The following is a 15,107-nucleotide window of genomic DNA, read 5'->3' on the forward strand; positions in this document are numbered from 1 at the left end:
TATGTATTTGTGTCCTGGCCTTTGATGTAAAGTGTACTTCTTGTGGTTTGCAGTTGAAAATGTTTGAAAGCTGTCTCCTAAATTTGAGAGCTCTTTTTCTTCTGCTTGACTTGTAAATATTGGTGTACCAAGGGTTATTGTCCTTGATAATATTCTTCCTCAGCAGTCATAACTGCACTTCACATTTGAGTTATTTACATGCTGGTGGCTCCCTCCATGCCCTTCAGCTCCAGAAATATGTTAGTTAAACACCATTTATCCAAAACTTACTTATTATATTTCTGGCTGAAAATCTATGCATTACCCACACCAGGAACTTGGGAATCATCTAGAATTTCTAATTTATTAACTCATTGTAACTCTTAGTACTCTTTCATCATACAGTCATTTATTAAGTCCAATTGATACTCTGATTTATCCTCTACATTTCCTTTAATACTGCCTTAGTTTAGTCTCTTTTGTTACTAATAGACTAGCGTTTTAATTAGAGAAATAGTTTAGCATAGTTCTTAAGAGCATGAGCCGTAGACACAGACATGTTAGTTTTAGATCTTGGCATTTACATCACCACATGAACTTCATAATGTTTCTTGATCTCTCCGAACCTCAAGTTTTTCACCTTTAATGTGGGGATAGTAATAGAACCTACTTTACAGGGCTGCTATGAGAACTAAATACACTTACACGTATAAACTTCTTAAAGAGTTAACTGATCTGGCCGGGCGTGGTGGCTCACGCCTGTAATCCCAGCACTTTGGGAGGCCAATGTGAGCAGATCACCTGAGGTCTGGAGTTCGATGCCAGCCTGACTAACATGGAGAAACCCTGTCTGTACTAAAAATACAAAATTAGCCGAGCGTGGTGGTGCACGCCTGTAATTCCAGCTACTCCGGGGGCTGAGGCAGGAGAACAGCTTGAACCCAGGAGGCAGAGGTTGGGGTGAGCTGAGATAGTGCCACTGCACTCCAACCTGGGTAACAAGAGTCCATCAAAAAAAAAAAAACTCAGTCTCAAAAAAAAGGGTTAACTGATCTTATAGTAAAACCTTGTAATTAATGCAGATTTAGATGCAATTTTGTTATGAATAGAACCTGACTCAGCACAGCCCTCATTCTCAAATGGACAGATTAAAGTTCTTATTTGAGTGAGGGCAGAAGTGCAGGGAAGAGCAAAGTTGGGTTGGGAAACATCAGCCAAGGGACATGGCATGACAGAGAGTTCCCACATCCCTAGTAGTTTTATCAGCCAAGCTGAAAAAATGACATCAACTAACAGAGATTCTTAGAATTCTTGTTGGTATTTCAGAACAGTTCTCAAAAAGTATAGCCCACAAAGCTGCAGTGTCAGCATGGCACTGAACTAAGTCTCTGAAATTTATTATTGGCTAGGGGAGCAGGGTTGCACAGATTATTTTACTTTACAACAACTTGACTGTATTTCATGTGATTCAACTTCCAGGTCCTCAGTTACTATGTTATAGCAAGGTTTTACTTTTTTTTTTTTTCTTTTTTTTTTCTTTTGAGACGGAGTCTCAAAAGACTCCGTCTCAAAAGAAAAAGGCTCTCAGGCTGGAGTGCAGTGGCACAATCTCAGCTCACTGCAGGTTCTGCCTCCTGGGTTCAAGCCATTCTCCTGCCTCTGTCTCCCGAGTAGCTGAGACTACAGGCACCCGCCATCACGCCCGGCTAATTTTTTTTTTGTATTTTTAGTAGAGACTGGGTTTCACTGTGTTAGCCAGGATGGTCTCTATCTCCTGACCTTGTGATCCACCCGCCTCGGCCTCCCAGAGTGCTGGGATTACAGGCATGAGCCGCTGCGCCCGGCCTTACTGTATTTTTAATTGACATTTTATACCTTAATTTTTCTTTCATATTGTAATTAAAATGACTCTCTAAAACTTAAGTCTAATTGTAATATAACAAGCTATTGTAGTTTGATATTTTAATTTCATCGTTTTAAAATCTCCCAAACTAATAGTTATATATCTTTACATTTAATTTTAGGCCATGCACGTTTAGTAACAATTTTTATTGTTATCTTTGCTAGTTGCTTTTTGCATCTCACTTGTAAATATGTTTCCATTTTCTTAAATATTAGGTTGAACTGTATAAAGTTGCCAGATTTGCAAGTCGTAAGTGGTTTAATATTGGCAATTTTATATAGTTTGACATTATGCTTTACTAGTTCTTATAGAAATGGGCAGTACTCATGTCTGAAAATTTTTTTTTTGCTTTTACTCTTGAGTAAAGTTTTATTAGGTTATTGAATTCTAGATTGACTGTTCCTCAATGCTTTGAAGATACTATTCCTGTTATCTTTTGGTATTGCCTTTGACTGGTGAGGTCTGCTGTCAGCATGATTGCCTTCTATAACTGTAATCTTGGTTTTCATTCTAGTAGTTAAGAGTTTCTTCTCTATCTTTGTTTCTTAGTTTTCTTATAGTATATCTAGCTGTTTCTGTTTGTCCCACTCAGGACTTGGCTTACAGTCTTGAGGGCTCATTTCTTTGAAAATTCTCATTCATTATGTTTTCAAATAGCATCTCTATTGCTTATCTTCCATGAATTTTTATTTGACTTATGGTAGAGCTTCTCATTTAATTCTTTAGTTTTCTTATCTTCTCTTTTGCAGTGTCTGTTTTTTCTTTTATCTGTACAAATTCTGTATGATTTCTTTTATATTCTATCTTGATAATTTTCAATTGTCTCTTGCTTACCATTTAACCTGTTTTGAGCTTATTCTGTGCTATTTTATTTCTCTATTTTCCAGTTTCATAGATTGTTTGGCCCTTTATCACAATTTCATACATATTTGAAATCTTTCAGACTGCTTTGTTTATTCATTTAAAATCTGTGGTTTCTAGGTTGTTACTTCTTGGTTTATCGTGTTTGTGGACTCACACTGAGATGTTGGGTTTCCTCATGTGCATTGAAGTTTTATTGTGTGAACCTATCTTCAGTGGGAGTCCTTATTGTGCTCTGGGTTGGGAGGTGTTCTTATGAGATGGTTTTGTGTTTGTAAGGTTACAGACAACTTTTTTGTTAGTTTCTTGACTTGGCATTTCTGTATCCTGTACAAATGGTACAAATTTTGGTTGTATATTTATATCTATGCATACAGCTTTTTTGGGGTTCTCTAGGACTGACAAGGGTTTCAGGCTGTAGGACGCTAAAAGTGTGCTCCATGCTTTATGAAGGGAGTTGAGTTTCACCTTTTAAACTTTGTTTTCCTGTTCCCAGCAGTGGTGCTGTAATAACTCCTGTGACCCAGATGCATCAGTTCCTCACCACTTGGGCTTTGAGTTTTCTTTTTGTTTCTGGCACTTCAAAATATTTTCTTCTTCCTTCCAGGGTTAGTTAAGTATTTTTCAAAGTACGCTTTAATTTGTTATGTTTTAGCCATTTCTGTGTTTGAGTTCAGGGAATCAATTGGTCTTTCCACACTTGCTTAATCACTCATCTTGAATGGAAGTCCACCAGTCAACTTACTGAAACTAAATTCCGCTTAACATTGTAAAGACAAACTACTTTGTAGACTTGTGTATTTTAGCCTTTTAGAAAGAATCTCATCTCCCACTGACCCCTCATCCCCAAATAAAAATGTTAGTAAATTGACATTTAAAAGAACGAATTCAGTAAGTTTGAATGGGTCTCTTAGAACTTGAGCTTTGAATTGATGAAATCACTTCTAGGGACTTTATGCATAGGGTCAGTAGCTTTGGTTTTAGAGTCTGGGTGTCAGTTTTTTTGTATAATGATCAGAACTCATCATAGCAACTAGGACTGAGTGATTAAGTCTGGCACACTCATCTGATGTACACTACTTATAAGGGGAATACATACTCAAATGTAAAGTGGCTCTCATTTTTATTTTTATTATTTTTTTTGAGATAGGGTCTCACTGTGTTGCCTAGGCTGGAGTACAGTGGTGCAATCTCAGCTCACTGCAGACTCTGCCTCCTGGAGTCAAGCAGTCTTCCCACCTCAGCCTCCCAAGTAGCTGGGACTACAGGCACATGCCACCATGCCTGGCTCATTTTTGTATTTTTAGTAGAGGCAGGGTTTTGCCATGTTGCCCAGGCTGGTCTTGAACTCCTGGGCTCAAGCGATCTGCCCACCTTGGCCTCTCAAAATGTTGGGATTACAGGTGTGAGCCACTATACTTGGCCAGCTCTCATTTTTAGAGCAGACATTTATGTAATTTTAAAATTTATTGATAAATATGGAAGCAGATAGCAACAAGATCCCTAAAGAACCTTCAACTCTTTTGTTTTGGGAGTAAGACACCCTGGCTACTGAGTAATCCATCAGAGGTAAGTAATCAATATAGGAGTGGGGTTTGCTGATGTCTATAGACTTGCATGTATTCCCTTGTGTCTCTTTGGGACTTCTTCATGCCTGGTGACTGAATTCCAAGCTTCTCTGAAATTTTTTTCAGCAAGTAAGTCTTACTCAGGTGTATCTTGTCATTCCTGTGTACTACGGACTGGGTTTCTTCTGCACTGTTGAGTTATTCTTTTTCATCTAAATTTGCTAAAGTTGCTTACATACTGATATATGTGCCCTGCTCCTCCTTTCACCCTCATTTTTTGGATCTTGTGTTAATCCTCTAAATTCCTTAATATCATTTTAGTGATGATTTAGACTAAGAAGAAGATGAATTTTTGTCTCCATAAGCTGTGATGTCATCCTGCTAGATTGAGTTGGAAATTTATAAGAATCTGAGAATTAACTTGTTGAGTTTCAGAAAGTGTAATATAGAACCGTATGGAATAATTCATTTACACAGTACGGATCCTTTCAGAATATTGAATCTCTCTTGCTTAGAACATAGAATGGCTCTCCATTTTTTGTGTCCTTCAACAAAAGTATTCCTTCATTTAGATGTTGCAAATTTCTCATTAATTTTCTCAGTATTTTACATAGATGTAATTATATACATATAGATAGAAGGAAAGATAGATATATTTTCTGCTGTCTTTTGTAGCCTCCTATTCTTTTTTCTTTTAATTTGTAAACTTTGTACTTGCTATTATCAGTTTCCTTCTTTCTTAGTTGGGTTGGGGGTCCCCAAGATTAGCCTCAGGAACAGTGATCTACCAGAAGGACCCATAGGATTGAGAAAATTTGTTTTATTATGGTTGCATTTTGTTTTAGTTGAAGACATTGTAGTTGAAAGATACAGACTAAAATCAGCAAAGAGAAAAGATACATGTTGCAAAGTCCAAGAGAAAGCAGACCCATGCTTTCAGATGTCCCCAGCAACAATATGGGACAATACACTGGGAGTATTGCCAAGCAGAGAATCTCACCTGAGCCTTGGTGTCTAGATTTTGGAGATCAGTCTCATTGCCATGCAGCCCCCACAGGACTGATAATCAGCTACTGGGACTCCAGTGCACCCAGAGGTCAAACATGGTATGGCTTAAAGCCTCAGGTATACAAAAATACTCTTATCAGGCAGAATTTTCCACGGGCTCAGAGGTCATCTCCCAGGAACCTGTAAACGGCCAGTCCTGAAGACAGGCCTTTCTTAAGAAGGAACGTGCAGCATTTGAGCAACCCAGGCCTGCCAAGTAAACCCTTTCTTACACACTAGTATATTCATGTTAATTCTTCAACACCCTATTAAAGTGTTATCTTTTTGGTGAAAACTTAACTGATTCACTCTAAGAAGAGTTAATTGCTCTCAGATCTTTGTCCCTACAGTTACTTATACTCCTTTATAGTTTTATGTAATACACTTTCTCAAGAGGTTTTTAATTCATGCTTTCCCAAATGTGAAAATATTTTTCCTTTTCCCCTTTCTTTTCACTTCACTATTTCTTCCTTTGGTTTGAAAAATTGTTTTTGTATGTTTCCTTTGACCAGGATCTTGTTATTTATTTTTATACCATATTTTTTGGTAAAATAAAGAGGAAACATTGATAAGAACAGTATTGTATTTTAAATCTATAACAAGTTATTTTTTAATTATTATTTTATTTTAAAATTAGAGATGGCATCTCACTATGTTGTCCAGGCTGGCCTCAAACTCCTGGGCTCAAGTGATCGTCCCACTCCCAAAGTGTTGGGGTTACAGGCATGAGCTACCTCACCCTTCTTTTAGAATGGTAAGTTTTATTTATGTTTTCATTTTCCATCAGAATGACTATATATGGTACTACAGTTTGTGTACCACACAACTCGTGGGGACTCAGTTTATATCCTAGTCTTTGGTACTTTCTGTAGTTGTGTACATTATAAACTATAAAAATTATATATTAATCTAGAACCCTTCCTGAAGGTATGGATTGTGTCATTTATGCTGTATTCTCAATTTCATGTCTGACATGTAGTCAATTTATTGTGTGGACTCTGGTGCTATTTTTACTTCTTTAGCCTCTGTGTGTTACCTCAAAAGTTTTTCCATTCTGATAAGTCCTAAAACATTAGCAGGTGAAGGCACAGATGATCTTTCTTCTCATATTAGCATGTATTCAAGTATCTCTAACCAAGTCAGAATTTATAAGATGATAGATTGTGTATTAGTTTTCTGTTGCTGCTGTAACAAAATTACCACAAACTGGATGTCTTAAAACAGCACCTGTCTTACTGTCTTACCATGATGGAGGCCAGCAGTTTGAAATCCCTTTCATTGGGCTAAAGTCAAAAGTGGTGGCAGGACTGGTTCCTTCTGGTGGCTCTGGGAGAAAATCCATTTCCTTGTCTCTTTCAGCTTCTAGTGGTTGCCTTTCTTTCTTGGCCTCTGGCTTCTTCCTACATCTATAAAGCACATCACTCTACTCCCTGTGTCCATTGTTACTGTAATTGCCTTCTACTCTTCTGTAGTCTTGTCTTCCTCTTGCTCCCCCTGATAAGGTCACTTGATAGCATTTAGGACCCGCTGGACAAACCATCTCCACAGCCTTAATCACATCTGTAAAGTCCCTTTTGCCATGTAAATTAATATTTTTAGTTTCCAAAGATCAGGATCTGAATTTCTTTTGGGGCAATTATTCAGCTAACTACATATTGTAATGTGGAAGCACTTTTTGGGAGGCATCATAATACTTGTTTTTTCTTTTCCTAAATAGAATATCACTTTTACCCAAATGGAATAACTCGCTGGGTTATTTTACTGAGTTCTTGATGCTCATTTCTTTGGTCTTCTCTGTGATGAATTAATGTTCCCATATGGACATCATGCACAATTTATTTATTTATTCCTGAAGAATATTTTAAAATGTTGTTATTTTGTGTTGTAGTTGGTGTAATACGGTGCCCAGTATGCCGCCAAGAATGCAGACAGATAGACCTTGTGGATAATTATTTTGTGAAAGACACATCTGAAGCTCCTAGCAGTTCTGATGAAAAATCAGAACAGGTATGCTTCTCAATTTTTCTTTATATTCCTATCTTGATATCAAACTGTAAATTGTAAGAAAAGCATGTTTGGATAGTTAAGTAATTTAGGGTGGTTCTGCTATGGATTCCTGTTTCAGATAGAAACTTAAAGATAGCTTTCTTATATACTCTCAAACTTAGTTAAATGAGACTAAAGTTATTACTTAAAATGTCAAATCTGGGCCAGGCATGGTGGCTCACGCCTGTTATTACAGCACTTTGGGAGGCTGGGGTGTGAGGATTGCTTGAGCCCCAGAGTTCAAGACCAGTTTGGGCAACATAATGAGACCCCATCTCTACAAAAAATAAATAAAAATATTAGCCGGGCGTGGTGGCGTGCGCCTTTAGTCCCAGCTACTTGGGAGGCTGAGGTCGGAGGATTGCTTGAGCCCAGGAAGTTGAGGCTGCAGTGAACCATGACTGCACTACTGCCGTCCGGCCTGGGTGACAGAGCGAGAGCCTGTCTCAAAAAAAAAGTCAAATCTCCACAGACTTTGTGTTCTGAGACTTAGATTTTTACCTACATGAATGATCTGTAAGGAAAAGGATTTTGTTGAAGATAAATGGATAACAAAATAATTTTATTCTGTGTACGGTGAAATAGACAGTATATTTAAGAACAAGTTTTTTCTTTTTATTTTTTGGACCTACATTTTATATATTTAATTTAGATTAGTACTTATTTCCTCTTTTAGGTATGTACTAGTTGTGAAGACAATGCAAGTGCAGTTGGCTTTTGTGTAGAATGTGGAGAGTGGCTATGTAAGACATGTATCGAAGCACATCAAAGAGTAAAATTTACTAAAGATCACTTGATCAGGAAGAAAGAAGATGTCTCAGGTAAGATAGATGCAGTTGTAATGATTACAGTTAACCTCCCTCTTTTACCCCTATAGCATTTTCTACTTATTCTTTATAAACTTTGGGTAGCAACATCAATAGGAATTTAGAAAACTAGACAAAAATTTTATGTTTAGTTAAAAAATATTTGTTTTATTTTGCTACAGAGTCTGTCGGAGCATCTGGTCAACGCCCTGTTTTCTGCCCTGTACACAAACAAGAACAGTTGAAACTTTTCTGTGAAACATGTGATAGACTGACATGTAGAGACTGTCAGCTATTGGAACACAAAGAACATAGGTACAGAAATCATAATTGCTTACCAGGAAATACTATAAAAAGTGCTTGTAAAATCATTCTTCTTAAAGCAAATATTGATTATATAAGTTTGTCTCTTTTAAATCTAAATTTTACATATTTTAATTTCTTGAGCAATATATGTTTTGGTAAATTATTTAAAGATTTCCACATTTATATCTAATTGTCTTATGAATGTTTGTTAAAATGTATCATTTTTTAGGTTTGGGTTTACAAGAATGGAGTTATGTTATTCATTTGTTTGCTACTCCTGTGATTCAAATAAGCTTTTTCTTGGTGTCCTATAGTATTTTTGGCTGTAGTCTACAAAAGCAGCATTCCTTTTAACGTCAAAGCATAAATACACTGATTTCATGTTACATATAAAATTTGTAGAAAAGCTAGGGATTTATGAAAACTAAGCAGAGTTACTGACCCTCTAATACATACCTTTGTATTTTAACCTTGTACCCTCAGAATTCAGTAGTATTCATTTACTGTGAGTGTGCTTCATATGAACTGTTTGGGAACTGTACTAAAATTTCTAGTCAGTTGTGTGACAATATCCTTCAGTAAATTTCTCTAGCTTCCATGGCATCTGTTTATTACAAGTAAAAAGATGGTGTCACTTACCCATAGTCCAGAATTTTCCAAAGTGTTTTTCAAACAACAGTTTTTATGACTGGATGGGAATAGATTTTATTAATCTATTGCCAAAAATGTATAAGAGAACTTGGGTTAGCCATACTTAAATGTGTTTCTTAACGATATGATTTCTTAGAGTTTTTAATTCATTAGAATTCATTGAAGTTTATTAGAGTCTTCTTAAAGAGGGGATACAGTAATCCTAATCGTCAACAATTATTTCAGCCTTACTTTGTGCCAGGTACTTTTCTGAGTGATGAATATGTATTTAATTCATACCAACTACCCATGAGATTTAGGTACTGGTATTATGACTGTTTTAAATGTGAGAGAACCTACTTACAGAAAGCTGTAGTAATCTGTACAAAGTCTCATAGTAATTGGTAGTACCAGGATTTGAGCACAGGTAGTCAGACTGCAGATCTCTTCTTAACCCATATGCTCATTTTCTTCCATAGGGTATAGAGAATATAGAATGCAGAATGTCTCAAATTTGACTATATAAAGGTAGTGCTTTTTGTTCTTTTTCAAGGCATCTCTCACAGCTTTACAGTATATTTATTAAATTTTTGTACTCTTAATTTTTCAGAAATGTCTTAACCTATAACTTGACTGAAATCTTAGATTGTTAACAGTCTCAGTAAGACATTAGGTTACCTTTTTCACAGCTGCAGTCAGATCTTTTTTTGAGTGTTAGATTTCTTGTAGCTTTTTAAGTTGATGATGAGAGGCAAAAAGAAAAGGAAGATGTCATAGTTTTCCTCATTAAAGAATCGCTTCAGCGGCATTGCCGCCTCAAAGTTCGACCATTATCCTTCCCTTTTTACCGTTTTCCTTTACCACTTATATCTAAGTCCTTATTATCTCTTGTATAATTTTTTAAAAACCTGTTTTTTCTCCTCCTATACTCACACAACACAGAGCACTTCTGTGACCATGTGTGTGACCAGTTTCCCCTCATATTGACTGATTCTCACCAGCTTGCTGTCCAATAATTCAGTTCAATTCTGTCGCCATCTACCTGGAGTTAGAGTCAGGTCCCACAAGTTACGGGCTCAGTCCTGCAAACTGCCGTTCCACTTCAAATACCAGTCGTAAGTCTCGCCTTCTGGTACTTTAAAAAATATATATATATATTTTAAAAGACAGGTTCTTGCTCTGTTACACAGGCTGGAAGGCAGTGGCATGACCATAGCTCACTGTAGCCTCAAACTCCTGGCCTGAAGCTGTCCTCCCTCCTCAGCCTCCCAAAGTGCTGGGATTACAGGTGTGAGCCACCGAGCTTGTCCCCTGGCCTCTGGTATTCTGACTGACTTACTGTAAATTGGGGGCGGGACGATTCCCACGACCCCTTCCTTGAGTTTGATCATTTGCTGGAATGGGTCATAGAACTCAGGGAAGCATTTAACTTACTACTGCCAGTTTATTACAAATCACAGCAATTACAACAATTTAGTTCAAAGATCTTAATTGGTTTTATTTGTGATTTTAGATTTGAGCAATACCTCATTCCATAAAATAAAACAAGTGTTTCAGTGAACTGAGCAGAGGAGGTTAGTTTTATAGGCAGAGTGGGACTGAAGAAAGCAAAACCAAAGAATAAAAAGTGGATTGGTCTTTTCAAAGTTACTTTCCTAGTAAGGTTGGAGCAGTGCAGAACAATAGAGAAATAACTGATTGGTTAACATCAAATTACCTCAGGTTACCTTTTGTTGTTGTAAGGATTAAAGACAGCACCGTAGGAGAGGTTTACCAAAAAAAAAAAAAAAAAAAAAAAAAGGCGGGGGAGCTTAAAGACAGGGAGCTTTATTATCATACCAATTGAAACTGGCTTATTTGGGAAATTAGGGTGTTATCCCTCTCCTGATTTCTTGGATGGTCTGATAACTCATTTTCAGTTTGATGAAACTCAGCATGAGGGACTCCATTTTGATTTTTTTTTTTTTCCATTTCAACAGTTTCAGTGAAAGTTTGTATATAAGATTGCTTTATTCCTGCATCTTCTCATCTTGTTTATTCCTTGTATTTTGGCCTTTTCCTTTCTTACTTCGTGAGATTTGACTTTCTGTTCAAGGATCTTTTTGTGGTCTTTGTCCAATTTTAACCTAGTGATAACCACCATGCTGGGGTGAATGCCTACATGGACAGTTGTGCCATTAGCCTTTTCCCACTGCACCTGTTCAGTGTTGATGATATATTTCTTCCTGTAAACTTTGACTAAATTGCCAGTTTGCTGACCTTTATAGTGTCCTTGCACAATCTGAAATTTATCATCCTTTTGGATGGGCATGGAATGAATGCTGTACTTCTGTCTCAGCTCTTAGGGAAGAGGGGAAGACATAATTGTTCTATGAATGTGGGAAGGTGCATTGAAACACCTTTTGTGTTTCTTGCTTCAGCCAGAAGTCACAAAGGGATTAAACTTTATTTTGGCCACTCTTGCTTCTGCAGTGACTGCAAAGGGGAAGAGAACTATATGTTGCTTCTGGTTCTGTCCCTACTTTGATTTTTAGTCTGATCTGTTGGGGCCTCGTGCAGGAGCTTAGTCCAAAACAATGCCCTCCTGTAATTTTTGTTTAACTATATATATATGGAGAGAGAGAGAGATAATTTGTCTTGTTTTTTGAAGAGACGGGGTCTCACTCTGTTGTTCAGGCTGAACTCAAGCTCTTGGGCTCAAGTGATTCTCACACTTCAGTGTCCCACATACCTGGGACTAGAGATATGCACCACTGTGCCCCACTTGACAATATTTTATTTAATTTTTAAAAAGTGATTAGGTCTTGCTGTGTTGCCCAGGCTGGATTTAAACTCTTGGGCTCAAATGATCCTCCTGCCTCAGCCTCCCCGGTAGCTGAGATACAGGTGTGTATCACCGTGCCCAGCTCAACAATATTTTAAAGTACAAATGAACAACTGGATGAAGAGATACATAGGGTGAAGTTTGTGGGAAGGGATGCATTATCCTCCACGTGTTCAGTAACTGGAAGCTCTCCAACCCTTACTCTTTTGGGTTTTTATGGAGATTCATTATGTAGGGATGCATAATTAAATTGCTGACCATGTGTGATCATGTCAGCCTTCATCCCTTCTCTCCTCTTCCTAAGTTAGGAAGTAGGGCTGAAAGTTCCAACTCTTTAATTATCTGGTTGGTTCCCCTGGCAGCACCCATCCTGATCGGTCTGGGAGCCCCCAGCCATTGGTCATTTTGTTAACATACAAAAAGATACTTATTTCAGAGACTCTGAGGGTTTTAGGAATTGTATGCCAGGAATAGGGACAGAGAACAAATATATACTGAAATATCACACATTTCTTCTCTTTTGTTCATGCTTTCATTTTATTTTCTCTGGATGGACTGTTGAAACCATGTCATTGGACTTAAAAGCCAGCCCCTCGTTACTACAACACATTGACAACTATTCTCCCTACTTTCCCTACTTCGAGGTTTACTCTGTCAAATTCATCCTGTCTGTATTGCTGCCAGGGTTATTTTGCTAAAGCATAGTTGAGCCCCCATTAAAAGAAATACTTAATAGTAGTCAAAGTTTAAGTGTTCAGTATGTTATCACCCAGCCAGACTCCTTTCCCCCGTCCAGAAAAAGTCAATACACTGAGACAGCAGGAGTTTCTGCAGAGAAAGAGTTTAATAGTTGCAGAGTGACTGAGCGAGGAAATATTTCTCAAATATCTCCCATCCAAATTCCAACTCCTTGAGAATTTGGAGATGAGGGTTTTTAAAGGATAGTTTGGTGGGCAGGGGTTAGCGAATGGGTGCTGCTGATTGGTTGGGTCAGGGATGAAATCATAGAGGTGTCAAAACTGTCTTTGTGCAGTGAGTTATGCTGAGTCACTTCCTGAGTAGGGGTCACAGGACCGGATGAATTAGTCTCTTGGTATGGGTCACCAGCCTGGGTTGTATCAGTTAGTCTAGCAGAATGCAAAGCCTGAAAAATATCTCAAATACTAGTCTTGGGTTTCACAATAGTGATCTTATCTATAGGGGAAGTTAGAAATCTTGTGACCACTTGCTAGTGACTTAAACTATAAAATAAATTCCTCCCATAGTTAGGTTGACCCACATATGGGAATGAGCAAAGACAGCTTGTGAGGTTAGAAGCAAGGTGGAGTCAGTTGCGTTAGAGTTCTCTCAACTGTTATAATTTTGCAAAGAGAGTTGCAAGTATAACATACATTACTGAATTTTACCAGTGTCTTTCTCTTCATCGTCTTTTCAAAGTTACGAAACAGTCCACAAGATCACCATTACTTCTGACACCAACTGCAGAGTTCCATGAAAACCCTAACATAGGGGAAAATCGCATGCCCGCTAAATTGATTTTTTACTTTCTGTATTCAGAGTGGTAGCCCTCCAAACAAGATGCTGTCCATTTGCCTTGGAATTGTCCATAACCCAAACTGCTCGTTGCTGATTAATAGAAAGTAGTTTATAGTATAGCACCCCTCTGATCACAGGATCAGCAGCTCCTCAGGTAGTTTCAAATTCAGCCTTAGGGAAAAAGAAGCTACCTGCTTATAAGTATAATGAGTACCTCTTTGCATTCTCCTGGTTGTAAATCCTGCACAAACTATTTCTATTTTGTAGGGAACTCTTCTGGACACTGCCTTTCTTATTAGAGTGTTTGTCTGACATCACCTAAGATATTTGTTGATCAAAATGAGACAATTTGTACTATAATCCCTGGTTTCAGTAGTTTCTTAGTTTTGTCTTTCTCATACCTAGACTACCTCCTTATAACTGGAGGTCACAGACATGGTATCTAATGTTCCAGCGTAATTTTTCCTTTTGGAGTTACCCTGAGATTAGTGACTGTAGCCCAGATTGGCTGAAATCTGAGTTTGGCCCAGTGTCAGGATCTGTCCTAACATTCTCTTATATTTTCATTTTAGCTAGTACAGAGAGCAGTAACAAAAGAATTGTTTCATTAACTTTTTTTGTTGTTGTTGTTAGGGTCTTGCGCTATTGCCCAGGCTTTGAGTGCAGTGGCTCACTGAAGGCTTGAACTCCTGGGCTCAAGCAGTTCTCTCACTTCAGGCACCTGAGTAGTTGTGCCACCACACCTGGCTAATTTTTTATTTCTTGTAGAGATGAAGACTTCTGTGTTGCCTAGGCTGATCTTAAACTCCTGGGCTCAAGCAGTCCTTCCACCAGGACCTCTCAAAGTGCTTGGTATATAGGCATGAGCCACCATGCCTGGCCTACTTTTTTTTCTTACTAGTTTGCATTTCCTTATTTATCTGGTGGTTCACCTCCTCGGGAATTGGGTCTACCATTTCTAAATTCCATTGGTAAGTTTTACCTCTAGTAACTGCAGCTGCAGTTATGTAACCGTGCATGACTGGGTACCCATCCAAGAATTAAAGGTTTATCAATTCCCACCTTCTCATCCTCCCTCTTTGCAAACCACCTGTTTTAGTAAGTCAGGGTCATTCAAGCGATCCCACTTCTGATGCTAACTATAAAATTAGAGAGTAATCCATGAGACTCCTTTGACTTCTGACACCACTTGTAAGATCAAGATTCCCCAAAACTACACTCAGGTTTGATAATTTGCTAGAATTTACAGAACTCACTGCAAGCTATTATACTCACAGTTATGTTTATTACAGTGAAAGGATACAGATTAAAATCATCCAAGGGAAAGATGCACAGGGCAGAGTCCAGGAGAGTTCCAAAAGTGGAGTTTCTAGTTGTCTTCTCCCGCTGGAGCCATGGACATCATGAACACCTCCTGACAGTGATGTGTGACAGTGTACACAGAATATTGCCAACCAGGGAATGTCACCTAAACCTTGGTGTCCAGAATTTTTATTGGGTCAGTCTTTGTCACATAAATGTGGTTCACCGGCCACATGGCAGACCTCAGTCTCCAGGACAGCTCCTCCTGAGGCTGATCTGAGACTATGTGACCCAGAGCT

General features: G+C 38.1%; 1 protein-coding gene across 4 annotated transcripts in view; it reads left to right on the forward strand.

Annotated features, from left to right (window-relative positions):
* TRIM33 (tripartite motif containing 33) overlaps window positions 1-15,107 on the forward strand; it is a 121,985-nt gene that overhangs the window by 45,163 nt on the left and 61,715 nt on the right. For all 4 annotated transcript variants that reach the window (XM_001099267.5, XM_015148754.3, XM_015148762.3 and 1 more), the window contains exons 2-4: window positions 7,247-7,365; window positions 8,081-8,225; window positions 8,393-8,525. In XM_001099267.5, coding sequence (XP_001099267.4) covers window positions 7,247-7,365; window positions 8,081-8,225; window positions 8,393-8,525 — 397 coding nt within the window. The remainder of the gene's footprint in view (window positions 1-7,246; window positions 7,366-8,080; window positions 8,226-8,392; window positions 8,526-15,107) is intronic.

The sequence above is a fragment of the Macaca mulatta genome, chromosome 1 (assembly GCF_049350105.2).
Source record: "Macaca mulatta isolate MMU2019108-1 chromosome 1, T2T-MMU8v2.0, whole genome shotgun sequence".
Classification (NCBI taxonomy): domain Eukaryota; kingdom Metazoa; phylum Chordata; class Mammalia; order Primates; family Cercopithecidae; genus Macaca; species Macaca mulatta.